The sequence below is a fragment of the Vombatus ursinus genome, unplaced genomic scaffold (assembly GCF_900497805.2).
Source record: "Vombatus ursinus unplaced genomic scaffold, bare-nosed wombat genome assembly UNPS02004437.1, whole genome shotgun sequence".
NCBI classification, from domain to species: Eukaryota; Metazoa; Chordata; class Mammalia; order Diprotodontia; family Vombatidae; genus Vombatus; species Vombatus ursinus.
In genome coordinates this window covers 489,913-512,407 of record NW_020944215.1, presented here as the reverse complement: position 1 = coordinate 512,407, position 22,495 = coordinate 489,913, and the positions used below count along the sequence as shown (strand labels likewise).

At 48.8% G+C, this 22,495-nt stretch overlaps 1 protein-coding gene across 2 annotated transcripts; it reads left to right on the top strand.

Moving 5' to 3' along the window:
- Positions 1-1,059: 1,059 nt before the first annotated feature.
- UTP14A (UTP14A small subunit processome component) lies at positions 1,060-21,625 on the top strand. Of its 2 annotated transcripts, none has more exons than XM_027836264.1 (15): positions 1,060-1,141; positions 2,729-2,807; positions 3,989-4,059; positions 4,564-4,628; positions 5,751-5,893; positions 6,843-6,998; positions 11,091-11,210; positions 11,340-11,434; positions 12,316-12,439; positions 12,525-12,602; positions 13,310-13,676; positions 16,055-16,485; positions 19,098-19,291; positions 19,541-19,640; positions 21,258-21,625. In XM_027836264.1, the coding sequence occupies exons 1-15, from the start codon at positions 1,116-1,118 to the stop codon at positions 21,519-21,521; spliced, it is 2,313 nt and encodes a 770-aa protein (XP_027692065.1). In that variant the 5' UTR covers positions 1,060-1,115; the 3' UTR covers positions 21,522-21,625. The 2 variants fall into 2 exon arrangements, with proteins under 2 accessions (XP_027692065.1, XP_027692072.1); XM_027836271.1 differs by having other exon boundaries at positions 1,067-1,141; positions 2,732-2,807.
- The last annotated feature ends 870 nt before the right edge of the window (positions 21,626-22,495 follow it).

The window sequence follows — 22,495 nt, the reverse complement described above, 5'->3', positions numbered from 1 at the left end:
CACCAATAAGATCACAGGAATATGGACCCGAAGCTGCAAGGGACCTCAAAGGTCATCTCATCCAACCCTTCATTTTACAGAGGAAAAAACTGAGGCCCAAGAAGGGTTGAAGTGATTGCCAGAGTTACAAAGAGGTTTAAATTTGAGATAATATTTGTAAAGTACTTAGCATAATGCCTGGCACATAGTATATGTATATGTAGGACACATAGTAGGCTCCCTCCCTGGAGCAGGTATGGACCTCAGATGCTATCTAGTCCAACTCTCTCATTGTACATATATGGAAACCGAGGTCCAAGGTATAGTCACTTGCCCAAGGTCACACATGGATTATAGGTTTTGACCTGGAAAGAATTTTAGACCTCATCTATTCCAACCATGACATTTTACAGATTAGGAAACTAAGGCCAAAAGTTCTGTATGTGAAGTGATTTGTCTAGGGTCACACACGTTATCAGAGATCTAGAGCTGAAAGGAACCTCAGAGGCCATCTAGTTCAACTCCTTCATTTTAAAGAGGAGGAAACTGAGGCCCAGGGAGGGGAAGGAACTTGCCCAAGGTCCCACATAGGATCCTAGATCTAGAGTTGGAAGCGACTTCAGAGGAGGAAACTGACCACATGTTCCCGCACCAACACTGGGGCCACCTTGCGGGCGTGTGCCTTGCATCCCAACCTAGACCGTGAGCTCTCTCCCAAGCACTAACAAGCTCTAGGTCCTGGTAGGTCACTACGTCGACCCGACACCTAAAGGCAGTTAAAAGGGACACTCTGTCTTCAGTAAGTGCGTAAGTAGCTCGGCTGGCCCCGCCCCCCGGCTCGCCGGAAACCAGGACCCGGGAGGAGCTCGAAACAACCCTGACAGAAGAAAAAGAGGCAGAGGAGGGACTCGGAGGCAATGGCCAGGAGGCAATGGGGGGGGCCTCAAAGCCCCCAAACCCTCAGGACTCCCCGCGAGGGTCTGACTGTGCCCCTACTTTCGCCCGTTCCCGGAGAGCGGAAATGACGAGAGCGAGAGGCGGGACCGGAAGCGGAAGCGCCCGCTGCCCAGACCGGATGTAGCTGTGGACGGACTTCCGACTCCGGGGCCACGTGAGGATACCAGCTGCTTGCCGACATGAAGGGGAAGGTTCCTGAAAAGAGGTGAGACAGATCCTGGGCTTAGGCTACCCGGGGCAGGGGTCGAGGGGGCCGAGTGTGCGCCCGGTCGGGGCGTGGGTTTCCCTTCCGGGGAGGGAGCAGGAACCTCCGACGGCCGGGGGGTGAAGTGTGGGGCACCCCTTGCCTTTCTGCCACGCTTTCCGCGATTTGTTCCGGTCACGATTGCTCTTCCTTGTTCCACCCTCAGGTTCCGAACCTGCGTCTTGGCCTCCCTTCCATGGTTTGGACCCTTCCCTCCCAGCTGAGCCCATTGGGGCCCCTTTCCTCTGCTCCCTTTCTACCGTGCTGTTCTAACTGCCCAGTCATCCCCCACTTCCAGAAGGCCTTCTCTGATCTCTTGATTTGGCAAGGATTCTCTCCCTTCCCTTCGCTAATATAGCAGCTTGTTTTTACTTGTCTCAGGCACTTAAACTTTCAAACGTTGTGTGTTACCGTTTTCTGTATTCCTGCCGCGACCACATACTTGTCTGTAAGTTCAGTGGGACCAGGGGTTCTGTCTCATCTAAACTTTGTATTCCTCCCCTCCCCTCTCTGTCAGTGTGAACGCAACAATGCCCTGCAAATCGTAGGTACTTAGTGAATTTCTGTTGAATAACTTATTCATCCCTCCATCAGTCAGTCATCAATAAACATTGATTAAGCACCTACTATCTCCAGGCACTATGCTGGCACTCCCTGACTGTGCTCAATCCTTTATTCCCATTAACTCTCTTCAACGTTTAATTCCTTTATTTTATATGCTATATGTTATTTTGCAGTTGTCTATATGATGTCACTTTGCATGAGGTCATAGGATTTAGAGCTGGAAGGGATCTTAGAGATCTTTCAGTTCAAGTCCCTCATTTTACAAATGAGGAAACTGAGGCCCACAGAGGTGAAACGACTTGCCCAAGGCTTGTAAGTGGCAAAGGCATCAGTTGAGCCCAGGTCGTCTCATTCCAGATCCAGTGCCTTTTTCTGCCACAGTAAACTGCTTCCTATAAAAAGTGATTCTTTGTTACTGTATATAAAATATCTTTAGCCAAATCTTTGTTATTATTTTGCACCTTACTATGCCAGACACTATGGGTTGGGGCCTAATCACCTGTCTTCATCACTGTTACTTTCTTTGCCCTGGAATAGGTGATGAAATTCCTGTCACTTGACAAAATATTTTGAGCAACATCAATTCATAGAGCATGCTGTGTAAAGTTTCAAAGGAAAAAGAGGTTTCCGACCTTGAAGAGTTCCCAGTCTATTGATATAGTTAGGGTTTACCCACAAATGTACCTAATGATGTTGACCACTTGTCTCAATTTTCTGTCCTTTTGCCTAGAGCCTGAGAAGATACCCTGGAAGGACTAGGAAGTATAGGACTAAGGGATGGAACTAAAACCAAAAACTGTAGTCACACAATTGTATGATACTCCTACTTAATGCCCCTTTCTTATAGAAAGTGTTTGGTTTTGCAGATTTCTAAAGTTTTATTCAGTCTTCCAGGCTCATGTTAGGAGACAGTTTTGTTGGGCTGGAATTTGTTTGAGGAAGGAGGGTTGTTATAGGTAGTGACATTTCTCTGTTGCCTTCTAGCAGCCTTCTGGCATTGAGCCAACAGGAAGAAGTAGTGGATTTACTTAAAGACTACCCGCTGAGTGCTAGTGAAGATGAGGTAAGTGACCACTACCGAATTAAGACTCAAGAAAACCCCAGTGCAAAGGTGCCATGGGGAGATGATCACTTATAACTCCCAAACAGCACCTTATTCTTTCTGCCCTTGTGAAGCCAATTTGTCTTTGTAGAAATCATGGCACTGATAGTTACCCACTCACTTTATGGACCCAGTCCCCAGAGGGGCCTCTGCATTCCTCCCTAAAGTTGAGTAATAAATTCCTGAAACAGTCAAGCAAAGAAATATTTGGGTTTTTCCCTGTCTGCTCAAATCAAACTAGTAAATATTTATGGAGCACCTAATATGGTCTGAGCATTACATAGAATATAGACAAGTATAAGAATTCTTCCTTGCCCTCAAGAACCTTAAGTTGAGGTAAGGTCAGGGGAGTGCAACAAGATCAGTATTTCTGCTCATCACAGAATTTCCCCATTCCCTTAACTTGAGTTTCTGCAGAGACTGCCATGATCATCTGACTATAAGGTGCTTATTTGATCCCTAACATATACGGTCGTTTCCAAATCCCTTACCATCCTTAACTTTGAAGCAAATAATTGAAATAATCATTTCTCCCAGGAAAACGGAAATGTCACAGAACAACTGTATTGGTGATACGGAGTTTTCTTTTCCTCGGACAGGCCATCTCGGACCATAGGATTTAGAGTTGGAAGGGACCTTAGAGGTCATGTAGTCCATCACCCTAATTTGACAGATGAGGAGTCTGGGGGTCCCAGAGGGGAGATGACTTGCCCAAAGTCACATCGGTAGTAAGTAGCACAGCTGGAAGTCAAACCCCCAGGAACTATGTGACTTACGACACATATCAGGGTGCCGGTACCTGTTATTACATGATGATGCCTTTCCTACCAAAGCAGAGGTTAAGACAGAGACATGGAACATCCCAGTGGATGTTAGAGGATTCATGGTCCTTCCTTTGGACGGGTGGCCTGGCAGTAATCCCTACCAGCCTTACTCATTGATCTCTCTCCGTCCAGTGTTAAAAGCTGATCTTTTTGTTTATATTGAGATACCTACACGTTATTGGCTGTCTGCTTACCCATGCCTTACAAACATTACACAGAACTGAGGGCTCACTCATACACACCCTGTTCCCATATTGGCTTAAGCATCACTTCCCTCTGGACTGTGTAGTAACTCTTTGTATCTTTTTCTGTCTGAAGGAGGACAATGATGGAGAGAGGAAACATCGAAAGCTCCTGGAGACCATTGGTTGCCTGGATGGAAAGAACAGGTAACGTGCACATGAGACTAGATGAATTTGAGACAGCTTGATAAAGGCCTATGTCTAGAGCTGCAAGGGACCTTAGAAGTCCAGGGCAAGTGGAAAAAGTTTAAGAAGCCCTTATTTATCGCTTCTTAAACCCCATATGGGGTTGAGGCTCACAGTTTAAGAAGTATTGATCTAGTCCATCCTGTCAGCTTACAAAGAAGGAACCTGAAGGCCAGAGAGGGTCATTGACTTGCCCGAGGTGGTCCTTATGCTTAAGCAAGTAAAGGCACCAAGATTTGGACCCAGGGCTTCCAACTACAAATTCTGTACTTTTTCCACTGCGTCTTACTTCTTAAGGCTTCTCCAGTCATTCCTAGGATATCAAGTCATTATGCAAAGCTTTCAAGGATGGGAGGTCTAAAAGTCAAGATTAGCAAATGCCCAACTGCCCTATAACCAAGCGAACCTCTGGTTGGCACTGTGCGTCGATTTTCATGTTCACATTCCTCTTATGTCTCATTTTAGGCAGAGATTGGCCGAGCGGTCTGAGGCCAGTCTGCAGGTGTCCGAGTTCAGTGTCAGCACTGAAGGTAAGTCAGCAGGAGAGCCGGAGGTGTGTCTGCCTCTGCAGTCATGGGGATACAGAAGCACAGGCTGCCCTTGCTCATCATTTGCAGCTCTGGTTAGTTACTCACCGTTAGCCCTTGTGTTGAGCATGGAGGTGGGCAGCAAGCACTTCCACGTTCTTGCTTTTCGCCGGCTGCTTTATGCCAGGAACAAGGTTTCCTTCAGAGATTTGGGGGCAGACAGTGAGATGAGAAGCCCTGAAAGGACACCTGGAGAGTGAGGGAGACAAAGTAACTGTAGGGAGATAAGATAGCCACTGCTAACAATAATAAACAGTCAGCAGTTACATTAAAGCACTATAGGGTTTGCAAGGCACTTTGCATGTTATCTCATTTGATCCTCACAAGGACAACCTTTGGAGGTAGCTGCTGTTGTTATCCATATCTTATAGCTGAGGAAACTGAGGCAGATAGGTGAAGTGACTTGCCCAAAGTCACACAGCTAGTAAGTGTCTGCAACCAGGTTTGAACTCGGGTCTTCCTGACTCCAGGCTCCGCCCTCTATGCACTGTGCCACCCAACTGCCTCAGATCTGTAGTTCACTAATATTTTCCCTCTACTCCCCACTGCCTTTCAGAGTCACCCATCAATCACTGGCTTCTAAGTTAAAAGTGATGGATTTGGGGTATGGGTTGGACCTTCCCCCCCCCCCCCCCCCATATCTCACCCTAGGCTATGTGGCTGGGCCTGCCTCTTCAATAGCTCTATATTTATTTACCCAGAGTAAAGAACAGTTTGGGACAGGTGAGTAATAGCTAGTACTACTTTTGTTTCCTCACTGGATTTCCTCATTAGGGGCAAACCTAATGCCTAAGGACATTTAATTAGGTGTTAAAATGGGCATGTGTTTGTATCAGTTTGTTCAGTGTATTTGGAAAAGCAATGCTTTTAGTCTGTCGAGGGTTTATGGTGAAAAGGATGGGAGGGAGTACTTGCTATGTGCCAGGCACTGTGCTAAGCACTTTCCCCACTTTCTGGGGAGTGAGTTTGCCCCAGCCTCCCCTACTGCATGGTCCCAGGAGCAGTCTCCTTCACCCCTCGCTTCCTCCCCCCCGACCTGTTCTAAGAAGTTTGCTGCTTGTACAGGGACAGGGGAGAAGCTGGAACTGGCAGAGCTGCTGGCACCCGTCAAGCCTTCCTCCTCGCTGGGCACCGTGAAGAACCAGCTGAAGAAGGTCAGAAAAAAGAAGACTGTGGAGTTACCCCTTAGCAAAGAGGAGAATGAACGGGTGAGTGATCTGGAAGTTACCCGACACAGAGAGAGGAAAGAATTGGGATGGCAGGATGGGCTAATTTGATAGAAATAGCAAAGGCCCAAACCTATAGAATCCCCTTGTAATAAAAAACACTAAGAAGAATCCAGGTCAGGGCATTCCGTTGTTTTCCATATTGAATGGGCCATGTGATCGGAAATCCTTTTGCATGGAGGTTTGCCTAGATTTTATAAGTTAAACCACTGAAAAATAGGGTTGGCCAGTAAAACAAAAGTAATTCAAAAAAGTCAGTTTCATAATTGCACAGTTCGAGGCCTTGTACTAAAGGTGGATCAGTTTTGATGGAATCATTGGGAATTGGGTTACCGAACAGGCTGGGTGCCTCTTGTCAACTGGGGTAGATTTAGGGTACATCTCAATTCCAGCTCCATTTCTATTTCTCCATCTGGGTGTGGTGGTTCTCAGCCCCTGCTTCAGCAGTTTCATTAGGAAGAGGATGCTTTCATAGAGCCGGTCCGAATCAGACATTACCCAGAGAACCTGGCCCCCCCACCCCAGAACTTGAGGTGGCCAATAGTAACTCATTGGATCAGTGATCCTCATTGGTGTGGATATTTTGCCAGTTCAGATTGCAGCTCATCTCTGGCCCCTCATTCTGTGTACATGTTGTCCTGTGATTTCCATATATCCTTCAGGAAGGATCATCTAGGGCTCCTAGAATCCTTCATCTGGGTCTTAGAGCATTTTGTGGACATCAGTACAACACACAGACAGTCTGGCTATTTAAGTAAAAAAATGTGGCATCTGGCTCATGTGCAACGTGTTGGACATTCAGGATCTCAGGGGAAGCCGGAGTCCTGGTCACATGATAAAAGCCGACTCCTGCCCTTCTGAGTCTCTAATCAGATCCAAAAAGACTTTTGACATTGAACTCTGGGCACTTGGCTGCCTTTGCATCTTTCAGATCCACAGGGAAGCTGCCTACAACAAAACCTCCCAAGACATGGACAAGTGGGACCCAGTAGTCTTGAAGAACCGGAGGGCAGCCCAGCTAGTGTTTCCTCTGGAGCAGGAGCAAGTACTAGATGCCCCTATCGAGGAGGTGCTCGGGGCCTGGAAGGTACGTTTGGTACAAGGAGGGACCAAGCTTCCATCACGGGAAGGAGGTGCCAAGGCTCCAGATGGCTGTGGTGGGTGCCTCATGGCCAAAATCCCATTGTAGAGAAGTAACAGTAATAGCTGCCGTTTCTCTAGCATTCCAGAGTGCTTTGCACCCATTACCTTATCTGGCCCTTCCAACATCACCACTCCCCCCCCACCCCCCCACAATGTGAGCTCAGTCCTCCAATGCATTGAATTGTGTCCATGAGGAATGTGGGGGCCATGTTATCATCTCTGTTCTGTCACTAATATGGCAGCCGTTGAAGATAACTTTGATCAGAGTCTAGACTGATCCTCTTCATGTTACAGATGCCAGAACTAGACAGGGAAAGGTTTAGTGATGCCTTTCCATACTTTCTATGCACATAGCATCATTTTTCCCGGTGCTTCTCTGCAGATACCTGCCTTCAAAAACCACAAGTTAACATTACCTATGTCGCTTTGTATTTTTATCTGTTTTGTTAAACATTTCCCAATGATATTTTAATCTGATCCCAGTTGTTTGGGTGACAGATTTAACACCTCTGGTCTCCTGCAGGTCCAGCACTGGGGATATGATTTTCTTTTTTTAATTCTGGTATCTTAAGGGCAGAGAAATTCAGTCACATTCAGAGCGATCTTAGGAAGCAGGGATTCCTTATTCCGAAGTCTGCCTCTGCGGCATGTCCATATCAGAGCCCAAAGGTTGCTCACAGAACAGCCAAGAAGTAGCAGTAATAAGTGATATTTCTAGAGGGTTTTAGTTTGCAAAACACTTTACATGTATTAGGTCTTTTGAGTCTCCCAATGACCCCAGGAGGCAGGTCCCAGAGACATTGCTGTCCCTATCTTACCGAGGAAGAAACTGAGGCTTAGAAAGGTTAAGTGTCCTCAGCTGGAGAGTGTTAGAGGCAATATGCTGCCTCTGGTGAAAGAAAGAAGTATTCTCCAATGGAACACCTGGTGGAAATGACTAAAACTGACAGGGTAGCTCTTTAAGGCTGTGGACCATGGTGAACTGCAGAGCAGCTAGTTCTTAGTCAATCAGAGGCATGGAATCGAGGGTGGGGTGCCTAGAGCATCTGCAAATGTACATTGAATGGCTGGCATAGAGAAGAAAACATAAAACAGCTCATTGCATTAACCCTCTTGTTAACATGTCACAGCCAAAGGGGAATAATCAACAAATCAACATTTTGCAGTCCTCCCTTGGTAAGAGGATGAGGATGTTACACAACAGAGAAAGGTGACTGTCCACGGAATGTGTGCTCTTACTTACTCTGCACACAACATGGGCTCCAGAAACTTACATGGTGCCTGGCTACTGGAGGTGGCCCGCACAAGCCATGAAAGCATTCGAGCCTTAAAATTCATTTTCAGGAGGTGAAATTGTGACAAGTTAGAAAAAAAGAGAATAATAACAGGCATTCCTATTTGGCTTGGAGGTTTTGTGGGTTTGATTTTGTTATTTGTTTTGTTTTGTTGTTTTTCCTTTTTTTTTCCCCCCCAAACCTAGAGCACTTTACCTACAGGATGGTTTAGGCCAGAGGTATCTGAACACACACGTGTTAGTGCTGCCAAACTAGATTAAAATGTAATGGGGAAATATTCAGCAAAATAAATAAAGATCTAGTCAAACAGAAATAACATGACATTTTAAAATTAAATCAATATGCGGCCCACAGGGATCTTTCTGGACAGTTTAGTGGTGCCTATTTCTATTTGAGTTTGACATCACTGGTTTAGGCCACCAGGGTGACCTCCGAGCTTCCTTTCTTAGACACTAATAGAGTGACAACTCTTGATCTCTTCATTGTAGCTGGTCAGACGAAAGGCACAGGACTGACACTGAACAGTTCTCAGAGGGCCGTCAATCTTTTAAGTTGTATGCTATTGCTTTGGTCCTATTTCCTCGAATTTTAGTTAACTTTTCTTTCTTTCTTTCTTTCTTTTTTTTTAAGCTGAAAATATGGGGAGATGATAGAAACCTTTTTGTAGCTTTTCATTTGTTGTGACTCCACAGCCACAGTGTGGAGGGGTTCTTGAGTAAGTCATAGGACCAGGAAGGATCTCAGAGGCCATCTAATCCAGCTCTCTCCTTTTACAAAGGAATAAACCCTCCTCTTTATAGTCTTTGCCTCAGAGCTGAAAGGGACCTGAGGCCAGGGGGCTAAAGAGATCACCCAGACCGTAAGTGATGGCTGGGATGGGAGCCCAGGTTGTCTCAATCAAAATCTGGCCTCTTTTCCCTGCCTTCCACACGGGGTTATTTAAGAAATGTGTTGTTGGCCATGCCAGCACAATACAAGCCCTTACAGATCCTCTCATGCTAAAAGCACGGGCCCACGGATGAACTGTGTGTCATGAAGTGAAGCCCAGCCTAGCTAAGTGCAGAAGAGGTGAAGAATTCTTTGGGTCCTAGTAACTCCCAAGGGCTGTCTCTAGGTAGGCAGGGGTAGCAGATTGTGAGCTGTGTCTGGAACAGTTCTATTTGTAGAGCTTTGACATCAAAGATTTGGCCCTGCCATCCATGCACCTTTAGTCTTCGAAAATTACGTTTTCTAGGTAGATGACGAAGAAACCTTGTTTCCAAATTTGCCTCGTCATTTATTGTTTTTATCATGATCGTGGCCAGCTCTTCCCACGAAGGAAAGCTGTGTGATTAAAGGGGAAGAGGCTATATATCTGAGGATTTAGGACTGCAGCCAGCCCACTGAGCCTCGTGAATCAGTGGCCATTTTTCCTAGCTGCTGCTGCAAGAGAAAGGCAGATGGATTGACTCTGATGGTCCTAGGAGTTGGAACTGGAAGGGACCTTCGAGGTCTTCCAGTCCAGCTCCTGGTACTGCAGCCCATATGTTTCCTATGTACAGAACCAAGTCATGGTGGGAAATGCACTGCGGAGTTTAGGGAATTACAGGCAAAGTGAGGAAATGACTGGGGTTAAATTTGAACTGTCAGGAAACAGGCTAATTACTCAAAGGTTATATTTTTGTTCAGGCAACGTCCTTTTGTGCTCAGGAAATTTAAAAAAGAAAAAACAACCCACTAGAACACAGCCGTCCAGAGAGTGGTGCCTAAAAATGCCTTGTTTTTCTCGTTTGATCCCATCACAAGTGAACAGTACAAAGCTGGGGAGTGACAATAGTCCATCACGCACATATGTCCACATGATTGGTAGCAGCTGGCTGTTCTGAAGTTTTGTTAATGGGTTTTGCCTCGAAGCTGTTAGCCAGATTTTCTTCCCTGCTTTACCATCAGCTGTAAAGAATGCTGATCTTAAAATCTAACCTTACCATCCCTCTAGAAAGTAAATTTAAAGGGGAAGATCTGATCTGAAACATAGAACAGTTGGGGGGCAGGGAGAGGTCTTGCTCTGGGCCATAGAGAGCATTTTGCAGTGGGTTTATGTATTGAGAGGAATCATCTCTCTGTTAGAGCAAGAGGCAGGTGAGAAGCCATGGCAGGAGCCCAGTCTGGGCAAGATCAGGAGACTTCTGTTTAACCTCTTGACACTTAAACTAGCTGTGAGGCTCTCTGGACCTGAGTTTTCTCTTCTGAAAATCTCACCAGAGCATCTGTTTTAGAGCTGAGGACCCTTGGAGACCAGCTAGTCCAGCCCACTTGTTTTATGGAGCAGAAAAGCAAGGGAAGCCAAGAGAACAGTGACTTGCCCAGAGTCAGGATTTGAACCCAGATGTTCTTGACTCCGAATTCGGGACCCTTTTCCCTATTCAGATACTGCGAGGAAAGCTTTTTGCTAAGCCTTAAATCGCTTTAGAACTGTGAGGCATGTGTGGTGTTGGAGGAAGTTGGCTAAATTCACTCCTTGATGGTGGCTCTGTGGTTTCCTGGGTCATTAGCAGCCCTGGCCCCTGAGGCTGCAGATTGGAATGAGGAGACCCCCCCCCCCCCCAGGGCTGTTTTACAGCTTCTGCTGCCCACCTTTGGCCCAGGGCAGCCAGCCTTGGCTAGCTTCCTATCTCTTCTCCAGTGGTGTGGAGCAGGTAGAGGTAGGAAGGAAAGGTATGGGCACCTTGCTCATATTTCCTGTGTTCTCTTGTGTTGTGAAGGCAAGAACTCCCCTGGAACAGGAAGTTTTTAACCTCCTCCACAAGAACAAGCAGCCTCTGACCGACCCTTTATTGACGCCTGTGGAAAAGGCCTCCCTGAAAGCCATGAGCCTGGAGGAGGTTAGTGCCTGGCTGCCGTGTGCCCCTCCCTAGTTTCCTTCCCGCTCCTTGGCAGGCATGTCCAGCATGCCTGCTTTTCCCTGAGCTGCCCAGCAGCCCTCGGCTCACCATTCCTGTCCTTCATTGTAGGCCAAGCAGCGCCGAGCAGAGCTCCAGAAAGCCCGGGCCCTGCAGTCCTACTATGAGGCCAAGGCTCGAAGAGAGAAGAAAATCAAAAGCAAAAAGTAAGACAAGGTCCCGGGGAGCTTAGGGTGTTTGGAGTTTTTCCATAGAGGGGAAACAGCTTGGTTTATGTCTTGCCGTAAACCCCTCAGGGAAAGTGCTGCCTCTGGCCAGGGGCAGCGCTATGCAGCAGCAGAAGCACTGGCTTTGGAGGCAGGGGACCTGGGTTCAATTCCAGCTTCTGCATGTGTGTGGGCAAATTGTTTCCTCTCTGTGCGCCTCAGTTTCCTTGTCTGGAAGATGAGGGGGTTGGGCTCAGTGATCTTTTGGATCTCACTATTTAGAACTAGAAAGAACCTTGGAGATCATCTTAATCCAACCCCCCTCACTCTTGAGAAGAGGAGACTGAGAGCCCAGAGAGGGAAAGCACTTGGCCAGTATCCCACTGGCAGTAGTTTATAAACAAACTGAAAGCAACACCGAGTTCTCTGGCGCCAAACTCAGGCCTGTGGCAGAAGGGACCATGTGGATGGGCAGGGGATTCTCCAGCCAGGTGATACTCCTCTTGAACTGCCCAGACCAAATAACCATTATCGGTTTTTTGTTTTTTTTTCCTTAAAAAGCACCTTCTCTGGTTTTATCTGGGAGGGGCGAGCGATGTGTCATAGGCTGGTAGGATTTCTCAGTCCACTACCTTAAAGCCCTCCAGGGGTTGGCTCTTTCTCAGTTTTCTAGAAGCAATGGGCCGCCCCTACATTCTATCCCCACCTCCCACCAGCACCCTCCTGCAGGGCAACCCTGGGAGCTTGGAGGGCTGCCAGCAGTAGGATAAAGGGACCACGATCCTCTTCAGAAGGGGGGCAGTACCCAAAGCTGGCTCTTGGGATGTGGCCCCACTTCACCATCACAGTGACTCCTTCCTTTTGTGGCTCTCCTCCCCCAGGTTTCAGAAAGTGCTCAAGAAAAGAAAGGCCAAGGAGGTTCTCAGGCAGTTTGAAGAGTTGCGGAAGGTCAATCCCACCGCAGCCTTGGAAGAGCTGGAAAAAATGGAAAAGGCCAGGATGGAGGTAGGCTTCTCATCTTCTCCTGCTCTTGGGGCCCAGCATACTTACCCCAAAGCACATAGACATCATTCTCTATCCTTTCTCTCAGGAGCGAATGAGCCTCAAGCACCAGAACAGTGGGAAATGGGCCAAGTCAAAGGCTATTATGGCCAAGTATGACCTGGAGGTAAGTAAGCATCAGGGTGACCAGGAAGATGGTGTGGGCACTGGGGGTGAGGGGAATGATGAGCAGGATCTAGAGGGGCAGGGATGGTGGCTGCTAAGGTATCGTCAGCTGGAGTAGGTGAAGCGGCTGATTTCGTTTCTTGGAAACTCCAGAGGAGCTTCTGAAGGCCCTGCCAGCTCTAGAGTTAGGATTCTGCTCACGTCCCCTCCCAGTTGTCTTTGTGACCCCATGGACTGTAGCCCTTCTATCCTCTACTATCTCCCAGAGTCTGTCCCACTCTGAAAAAATGAGGGGATTAGATTAGCTGACCTCTGAGGTCCCTTCCAGCCCTGCAGCTGCAAGGACCATGTCTGCTACTACTTTTGTAGCTCTCATAATATCTGGTATTTCTGGCAGCTCTTTAGAGTTCGCAGAGTGTTTTACACACTTACATTCATTCATTTGAGCTCTCCTGGGAGGTAAGTGCTAAGGCCTTATTATCTCCAGTTTATCGGTGAGGAGACAGAGGCAGACAGAAGTGAAGTGACTTGCCCAGGGTCATACAGCTTGTAGTCTCGGGCAGAAGTGTTCCAACCCAGCCCTTCCTGACTCTGGGTCCGTGATATCTCAGCACGATTGGGTTTCTGAGGCTGGTGACTTGAGCAGTGGTCCAGATGGGGCTGGGAACCCTAGGATTGAGGTTCTCTCTCTTGCCGTGTCTCCCGCAGGCCCGTAAGGCAATGCAGCAACAGTTGACCAAGAACAGAGAGCTGACCCAGAAACTTCAGGCGCCCTCTGACAGTGAGCACGATGAAGATGCTGAAGAAGACAGCGCGCTCATCCCTGACGTTGTGAATGAAGCGCAGATGAGCATCAATGGACCAAACCCCTGGATGCAGAAGAATCGTGGGGTCAACACCCAGGCCTCTCACATCCAGAAGAAACCTGTTGCCAGAGAAGAGTCTGAGCCTGAGGAGGAAGAAAAGGCCGGGGCAGAGGACGATGCTTTGCTGCAGGAGGTGGAAGAGAGGCGGTCCCTTCGGAAAGGGTCAGAGGTCAACCAGGGGTCACAGAAGCAAGGACACAGAACAAAAGGTAAGCTGCCCTGAGAATTCTCTGGTGCCATGAGAATCATTTCTATGTGGTCTTGCTTGTGGGGGAGAAATCCTTCACTTCCTAAAGAACAGGCTCAGTATCCTCTTCTGTAAAATGGGGGCAGTAAAGCTTGCCTCACAGCATTGATGTCACAAGGGGCAGCAACATGTAAAACCTTATGGAGAGCCCTTTAGAGGTGGGCGCTGTGCTGACTTTATGTGGCAGGTTGTATCACTGAAACAGTCCCTCCAGTGCCCTTCCCCAGCCTTTCTTTTCAGCCCTCCCAGAAGGAGAAACCTGCTGAGTCCTGAGGTTACCAGCCCCTTCTATTTGGGCCAACTCTGACCCCTGGGTCTTTGCTGGCATCAAGTCCAAATCTGTCCCTGTGCACCATGCACCCATTTGATGAATAAAAAAGCGTCAGCTCTCATTCGGAATGCATGGTGGGGCAGCTAGGTGGCGCAGTGAATAGAGCACCGGCCCTGAAGTCAGGAGGACCTGAGTTCAAATGTGGCCTCAGACACATGATATTTACTAGCTGTGTTACCCTAGCCAAGTCACTTAACCCCAATTGCCTCATTTAAAAAAAAAATAAAAACAAAAATAAAAACAAAAAAACAGAATGCATGGCAGGACCTTCATTGGGCAGAAGCCCCTTCTTAGCCACAGTTGTCTGCTTTTGGGCTTGCACTGAGCCATGTGATTTTAAAGGGAAATGAGGGCATCAGTACTACAGGTTTGGAGTGCCAGGAAGCCTGGTGTGTGACCCAAGGCCACTTAAGGTCCCCTTCCCCTGAGGCTTCTTAAAAACTGCTCCCCTAGAATACCATGTTGCTATAATGGCTGGTCTTGGCCCCAGGGCAGAGGTGAGGAAGTACTTCTTCCCCTGGTCCTTGCAAAGGGGAGAGACCATGGGCACAGAATCTTGCCTTTGCTATGTGTGAGACACCGATGTTCTGTAGTTGGTTTCACTTACCTGTTTTCCTTGTTGCAAGGGAAGGCTTGCGTCGGTGGTGGTGGATTGTATTTAATCCAGAAATGATTATGATGCTAAAAGGCATCTGTAAAACTTGATTTAAAAAACATTCTCCTCTAACTGAACGTCAGGTCTTGGGTTCTGAGATAGAGACTGGGGAGCTGCATTGTCTCCGACAGAAATGAAATAGAACTCAGAGGGCTAGCCTTCTGAAAGCAGGCACCTGCTTTCTTCCTGGCAATTAGAGCTGTCTGGAGCAGAAGGAACTGATAAGCTGAGGAGGCGGCACATTTCACTGGTGGCCTGAAAGCAATGGCTGGGGAAGCGCTTGTCCAGATGTTGTAGAAGGAGTTCTCATTCACGCACTCTATGGTCTCCGAGTTCCTTCCAACTCTGAGGCAGCATGGTGGCCTTGGAGGTAGATTGTTTGGACTTGGGGTTAGGAAATCCTGCCTCAGCTACTTCCCAGCCCTGTGACCTTGGACAAGTCACTTTACCTGTCACAGCCTCAGTTTCCTCATCTGTAAAATGGGGATAATGATAGCATCCACCTCCCAAGGTGGTTGTGAAGATCACACAAGATAACATTAAGCACTTACTTGGTAAACCTTAAAATGCTATGTAAATATTCACTGTTATTATTACCTGCTAAAAGAAAAGTAATTGTTCCTTCTGATCAAAGTGAATGATGGATGGATGGATGGATGGATGGATGGATGGATGGATGGATGGATGGATGTCCAAAAGACAAGGCCTAACAGCTCCTAGTTTCCTCATTCCCAAAATCAAAGGTTGGCCTAGATGGTCCCTTCCAACTCTCCCTCGCATCCGTCTTGGGGGATCTTGGGCAAACCCCTTTCCCTCGCTTTCCATCTTCTAATATGAGGTGTTGGGCTCGGTGGCCTCTGGGGTGCCTTCCAGCTCTGAAACTAGGGTGCCACTAGTAACTAGACAGAGTAAACTGTCTGCAGCCATTGTGGAAAATTCTGCCTCTAGTTTATCTGGAATGATTCCAATTTTGAAGTGAACAGTATTGGTTCTGTTGGTTTTGTAAACAGTAGAGCATAAGTTAAAATGACCTGCTATTCAGAGACCCCCGATTTTTTGACCCCTGGGTCCTCCACGGCAGCAGGTTTCCCTGCCTAATTATCCAGCGAGTCATTGGTGAAGCTAAGAATAGAACCCAGGGGGAAGCTACAGTGCTTTACTACAAGGCCCGTCTGCCTCCTACTTGACAGGCAGTGGTTTGCAAACTGTCCCCAAAGTCCAGCATATGGATACTCCCCCATTCGTCCCGGAAGTGTCTTTCACAGAAGACCCATCACCCATGGGTGGTTAGCAATTGTTCAATGATGAGGCACCTTCTGTGTCCCTCCCCTAATAGCTGATTTTCTTTTTCTAGCACCCAGGAGGACGGAGGAGGACGAGGAGGTGTTAGCTGAACTGAGGACACTCTCTAAGCATATAAACAAGAAGGCCAACAAAATGAGGCAAGATGGAGAACAGCATGTGAGCCCAGCTCCAGCTGCCCCCAAGGAGCCAAGCATCCAGAGAGAGGAGCAGTCCTTGCTAGATGAGAGGCCAGAGAGAGTACAGACCATGGAGGACATAGAGACTCTGGGCATGGAAGAAGTTAGCCAAGAGCAGAAACAGCTTAGGCCTGGAGTGAAAAGGCGGTGGCAGCAGCAGCCGCAGCGGCAGCATAACCTGGCTGAGCAAAGGAGTCCTCCCAAGATGGAACAGGAGCCCATGATTGATCTGCATACCATCATCACTGGGAAGACCCACAAGGCAAACTTCGGTTTATCAGTCCCCACCATTGTAGACGAGGAGGTGAGTGGGGCTGGGCCCAGGGCCCTCATGGGGAGAAAACTGCTGGCTGCTCAGCCTCATCTAAGGCTTAGGGATGGCAGAGACTTTATGGAGACCTTGGGAGGAACTGTGGCATCCCAAACCCTTCCTTCAAATTCAATGGGTCTGTGGCTTGACCGATGCCCTCTAACCCAAGCTGGTTATTGAATTGGAGATTTGGTATTGGAAGGGAGCCCAGAGCTCAAACTAGTGCAATGTTCTTTTTCAGAGAAGCCAACTAGTGACTTGCCCAGGGTCACTCAGGTGGTAGGTGTAGGGAACAGCTATGATTCTGTTCTGGGTGCATCCTTTTACTGTAGCCTGTAAGGGACTGTCTGATGTTGGCAGCTACCAGGTTGGGCACTGTGGCAAGAGTAGGGTAAGATCTGGGTATTTTGGAAGTTGAGGCAGGGGCTGTGGTAGGCAGAGTCGTGGTGAACTGGGATGGGCTGGATACGGAGAAGCCCTGAGGCAGTGGGCAGTGCTATGTGAGATAAGCTGGGTGCAAGGAAGTAGCCAGAGCTTGAGCTCCTGAGGCAAGGGGCGGTGCCACGTGGGAGTGGGACGGCAGAGGACTGAGTTCCCTTTGCTTAGTCCCCTCCCTATATGCAACGTCATCCCCAGATGCCTCTTGTGACCTTCCTGACTTCCTGGGTCCCTTTGTGCAGCACTGACCCTAGACCCCTCCTCCCAGTGTCTGAGTCTGACTTCCTAGGTCACGTACTCTGTCTATGCGCTAATCCCAGATGCCTCCTCCCTGTATCCGGTCCTAGCCTCCTACGTCACTCCCTCCCCCTTGGTGTGCTAAACTCAGACAGCCCCTTCCGGTATCTGACCCTATAATCATTGGCTAGTAAGCGGGCTGGGGAGGAGGGGCTAGGTAGGTATTTAGGAACAAGCGTGGTCAGATCACGCGCTCTCTCTCCTGGCTCCTGTTCTGTTGCTCTGGCCTTGCTGCTTGGGCTTGCTATGATGGCTTGCTGTGATGGCTTCTGAATAAAGCTCTGGTGTTGGCGCCTTCCGATGGCTCATCTCTGTGTGTTTATCCGGTTGAGGACCGAAGACTCGGAAGTGAGTATGACTCTGGTAGCATGCTCCTTATAGGAGGAGAGGGTACCGGCGCGCCAGTACAGTAGCCCTAGCATTGCTGTTGCAGCCGTCCCTTCTCTCCTGTCTGGGCTGCTGGGGGGCTGGGCAGTGGTGGTGTTTAGAGGCCTGGCTGATCCTCAGATCCCCTCAAGACAGTACCAGTAGCAGTGATTGGAGGCCAGCCTGGCCAAGCAGAGCGCTCCTCCTCTTAGCTCTGGGGGGGGGGGGGGGGGGCCGAGGCAGATTCCAAAACCTGGCTTCATGTGAGCTCTGCTAATCCAATCCACCCAGCATTTATCACATGCCTCCTCTGTGCTAAGCTCTGTACCCTGTAAGCACTGAGAATCTAAAGACAACATGGGAAAAATGATCTGTACCCTCAGGGAGCTTACATTCTACTAGGGGCAGGAGCTTTTTTTTTTTTAAGCAGGAGCTGGACACTAGGAACTTATTTATTTTTTTCTAACATGTTGATAACTATTTCAATGTAATTGTTTTCCTTTGTAATCTATATTTTATTTTATGCATTTAAAAACACGATTCTGAGTAGGGGCCCTTCCATAGGCTTCACCAAGCTGCCCTAGGGGTCCATGACAAAGAAAAGGTTAAGAACCCCTGGCCTAGGGGATAAAACGAAAAGCTAAGTGCGAGTGCAGTCTTTGGAGGAAGAGGAAGTGAGATGGTACCTGAGCCTCCCCCTGCAGGAAAGCAGGGATTCTAAGAGGCAGAGGTGACTGGAAGGCATTCCAGGCTTAGGGGGGCAACCAGTACAAAGACATGGAGATAGGAAGTGGAACGCCAAAGTCAGAAAACAGCGACCAGGCCCGCTTGGTTGGTTTGAAGTCTGAAAAGGAAGGTAGGCTGTGGCCACATGGAGTCGTCCAGCCCAGTGTTCCAGCCTGTCAAGATCTACAATCCTGTCTCCCAGCTTTATATCTTCACTGCTTCCTACTCCCTGCTGGGTGACCTTGGGATTTGCCTGGGTGTCAGAGGAAGCGTTTGGCCTGGATGGCTCCCCTCCCTCCAAAACCTGGGACATTTGAGTGTTGCCAGAGGCTCGAAAGTATGGGCAGCAGCGTGCATAGAAAGCTAGGACTCCTCTGATTTCTGGGTTGAGCTAGTGTATTGCAGAAGCCTCCTTTAGACAATGGAGTGATTCCAATGCAGAGTGAATTGGAGCACGGGCCGGGAAGCCTTGGCCAGGGCCTGGGCCTGAGCACTCCAAAGTGTATGGATTAGTGTTGGAAGCCTCTGGCCAACTCTAGGGTTTTGATCCTACTCAAGGCAAGGAGGCAAAGTGGATCCTCGCCAGGAGGACTCCCCTGGAGTGTAGGGCCCTGCATCTACTTTCTCCCTAGCCTCCGCCCAGTTTGCACACAGGACATTGTGCAGTGCTTCCCCCAGGGGGCGCTGCAGTGTCACAACCTGGCACCCCAGGCGGTCCATGCTGCTTAGCAGTTGGCAACCTGCATTCCCATCTGCTTCTTGCTCTGGTCTCCTCCCAGGACTGTGACAAAGAGGTAACCCAAAAGCAGATAATAAAGGAGGCCTTCGCTGGGGACGATGTCATCGCTGACTTCCAGAAGGAGAAACGTGAAGCTGAGAAAGCAAGCACGCCAAAAGATATTGACCTGAGCCTGCCAGGCTGGGGACAGTGGGGTGGTCCGGGCCTGGTGATCAGTGCCAGGAAGAGACGCCGGTAAGCCCCAGATGATTTATCTACATTTCTGGAGCCCTTTAAAATCCTCACAGCAGCTGTGGAAGGGAGGGAATACAGTTAATTGTTCTTCTGCCCATTTTCCAGGTAGGGCTACTGAGCCTCAGAAGGGAGAGGGTTCTGCAGCCAAAAGGAACTGAATCCTCTTTCACTTCTCAGTAGCCTCTGAGCCCTACCTGAGCTGTGCTGGCTCAGGTGCTTATACCAGCCGTCTTGTTTTCTGCTGCTCAGGTTTCTCATCAAAGCCCCTAAAGCTGCTCCCAGGAAAGACAAGCATTTGCCAAATGTGGTCATCAGCGAGAAGCGGAACATCCAGGCCGTGGCCCACCAGGTAGGGAGGTGGCTTTGGTACAGGCCACTGTCCTATGCCTGTCACAGAAGCCTTGGCTGCCTCACGGGCAAGTGGATCCGAATAGTTCTACCCCCGCCGTACAGCACGGTGCCATAGGGAGTGTGCTAGCCAGCAGCGTACAGTCCAGAGAACATAGGGCTTGGAGGGAGCAGAGACCTGGGTTCAAATCCTGCCTCTGGCACATAGTAGCTCTGTGAGCCCCAACATTTTGTACAGTACCTGCCTCCCAGGGGTTGTGGTCAGAGTATCTGGGTGTGTCCGTGCCAGGCACCATGCTAAGTGCTGGGAATAAAAAGAACCGTCAAGGACAGTCTTCCCTATCTTCAGGGAGCTCGGAGTCTAATGGAGGAGACAGCATGCCAACATCTGTGTACAGATGCACACAGATGAGAGAGAGTGGAGAGAATCTCAGAGGGAAGGCCCCAAAGTTAAGGGGACTAGGAAGGTGGAATTTTAGCTGGTATTTGAAGGAAGCCAGGAGGTGAGATGAGGAGGGTGGGGGGGTGCCCCCGAGCAGCCAGGGAAAATGCTGTCAGACCCAATGTCTTGTTCACAGAGCAGCTAGATGGGTGAGTAGGCGGGGGATGGTGTCAGGTGTAAGAGGCCTGGGAAAATCTGAGAGAGGCTTTGATCGCCATACCAAGGATTGAATGGGGTGGGGGAGGACAGGGTCACTAGATAACCTCTAAAGGCCCTTCCAGCTCTGTAAATCTAGGAATCCCAGATATGGAAGCTGTTCACAGACCAAGTGGAGAGAATCCGTGGAAGAGTAATCGCTACAAACTCTGCTTTATGGCAAGAGTTAGTCTGAGCCCAAGGAGTGTAGCTAATCAGTAGAAGGAGAAAATCGTTGTTTTCGTTCTGTTCATAAGCCAGAGGTGCACACCCCTCAAAGCAGTCAATTATTTTTCAAGGTGGAAAGTCCCTGCTGATTCCTTAAGTATGAAAGTTCATGTGTACTTTGGGATTGGGTCTTTATATCTTGACCTGGATAAAAAGTATAAATTGGACCTCCCTCCCTCCTCCCCCCCCCCACTTTGGTCTTCCCCGGGCACACTTTAGGGAAACCTAAACAAAGTGCTATGTCAGGACTAAGAGGGAGTCGACTCCCTACCTGTCAGAGGCACCCAAGAAGGCTCCTACAAGAGGTTGCATAGGAGTTGAGTGTTCACAAGGGCCCACACCTAGTGTCAGAGCCAAGATTGGAACCCAGGTCTTCTGACTTTGAAGCTAATGTTCTGTGTGCCAGTCACTCACAAGATCATAGATTGAAAATCCAACACTTCATTTTACAGATGAAGAAACTGAAGTCCAAAGAAAGGACTTGTCCAGACCATGCAGGCAAATAAGCAGGAAAGCTGGGATTTGAACCCAGGTCCTTTGCTGCTAAATCCAAGGCCCTTTCCATTACACCACACTGCCTCTCTACTGTAGAATCCTGATGTGAGGCCATCCCCTGTGGCCTATACTTTCCATGACCTACAGTGTTGCCCAGATGCCTACTGTTCCCTCTCGAGCTTCACACCCTGCTGACCCAGCCTAGAGCCATCCAGAGCCCTGGGTGCCATGCCTGAGCTCTTTTCCCCTCTTCTGCAGGTGAATGTGCTTCCGTTCCCGTTCACCCACCAGAATCAGTTTGAAGAGACCATCAAGATGCCAGTGGGCACCACTTGGAACACTCCGAGGGCCTTCCAGAAGCTGACCGCTCCCCGCGTGGTGACCAAGCCTGGCCACATCATTGAGCCCATAAAGGAGAAGGATGTTGAGCCCTCTTCTTCCCACTTGGGCCCTCCAACCCTGCAGAGGAAAGGACAGCAGCATGCCCACCCTAGGAGGAGAAGGCTGAAGAAAGCCCCTTAAGTCCTGTTGATGGCCCCAGGGCCAGGAGAACTTGGTGTTGGGAAACAGTGCCCTGGGTGTGATGATGCCCTCCTTCTGGAAATAAAGCAAACCTTCCATATCAATGGAGTTCAGTGTATCTTGTCATTCTCCAGGCTCCTCCCTTCTCCCTTTACCATCAAACAGATCTGCTGAAGGTCTCCCAACTCCTGCTTGTGTACTGGGAGCTCATTAGGTGGCCTAATGGGAACCGAGTTGGGCAAGAAAAATCAAGAGTGCAAAGCAGATTTAATAATACTTTCCATCCATCTGGACATTTTCATAGCCATTCTTTCAGACTCTTACTGGGGGAGAGGGAGCAGAAAAAGCATCCCCATAGTACAGACGGCTTATCTGTGCCATTAACTAACTTTGGGCAATTCCCTTCCCTCTCTAGATTTTAGGCACCCCACTGGAAAATGACAGGGTCTGATTGGATCAGGGGTTCCTAACTTGGGGTCTGTGTGAATATGGATGGGGGGGGAATATATCTCAATATGACTGGTTTCCTATAGATTTTGTACATTTGGAAACATTCTGAGAAGAGATCCATTAGGTTTCACCAGAATACTAAAGGGGCCCATAGCGCAAAAAAGTCACCCCCTGGTCAGATGATCCCTAAGGACTTTGATCCCTAATGTTGTAGGAATCTGAAACAGACCCAGAGAGAAGGTAATCTGCCCCAAGTGGCACAGGGCTAGACCCTGGTTCTAATACTTGGCACTGGTTTCTCCCATTCTACTGAAGTTTTCCAGTCTGGTTTTAGAGGAATTTGGGGTTTTCTCGTCCAGTCCTACCACACTTGTGGAAATGTGTGAAGTGGATCACCCCGAAGGAAGAGGCTGTTCCTGGAACGTTGTGATCCAGGAGCATTCTCTCCAGGGCAAGCAAGAGAAAACCTGCCCTTTTTTTGGACCACTTTGACTAGGCAAAGAATACTTTACAGATCCCTTTCC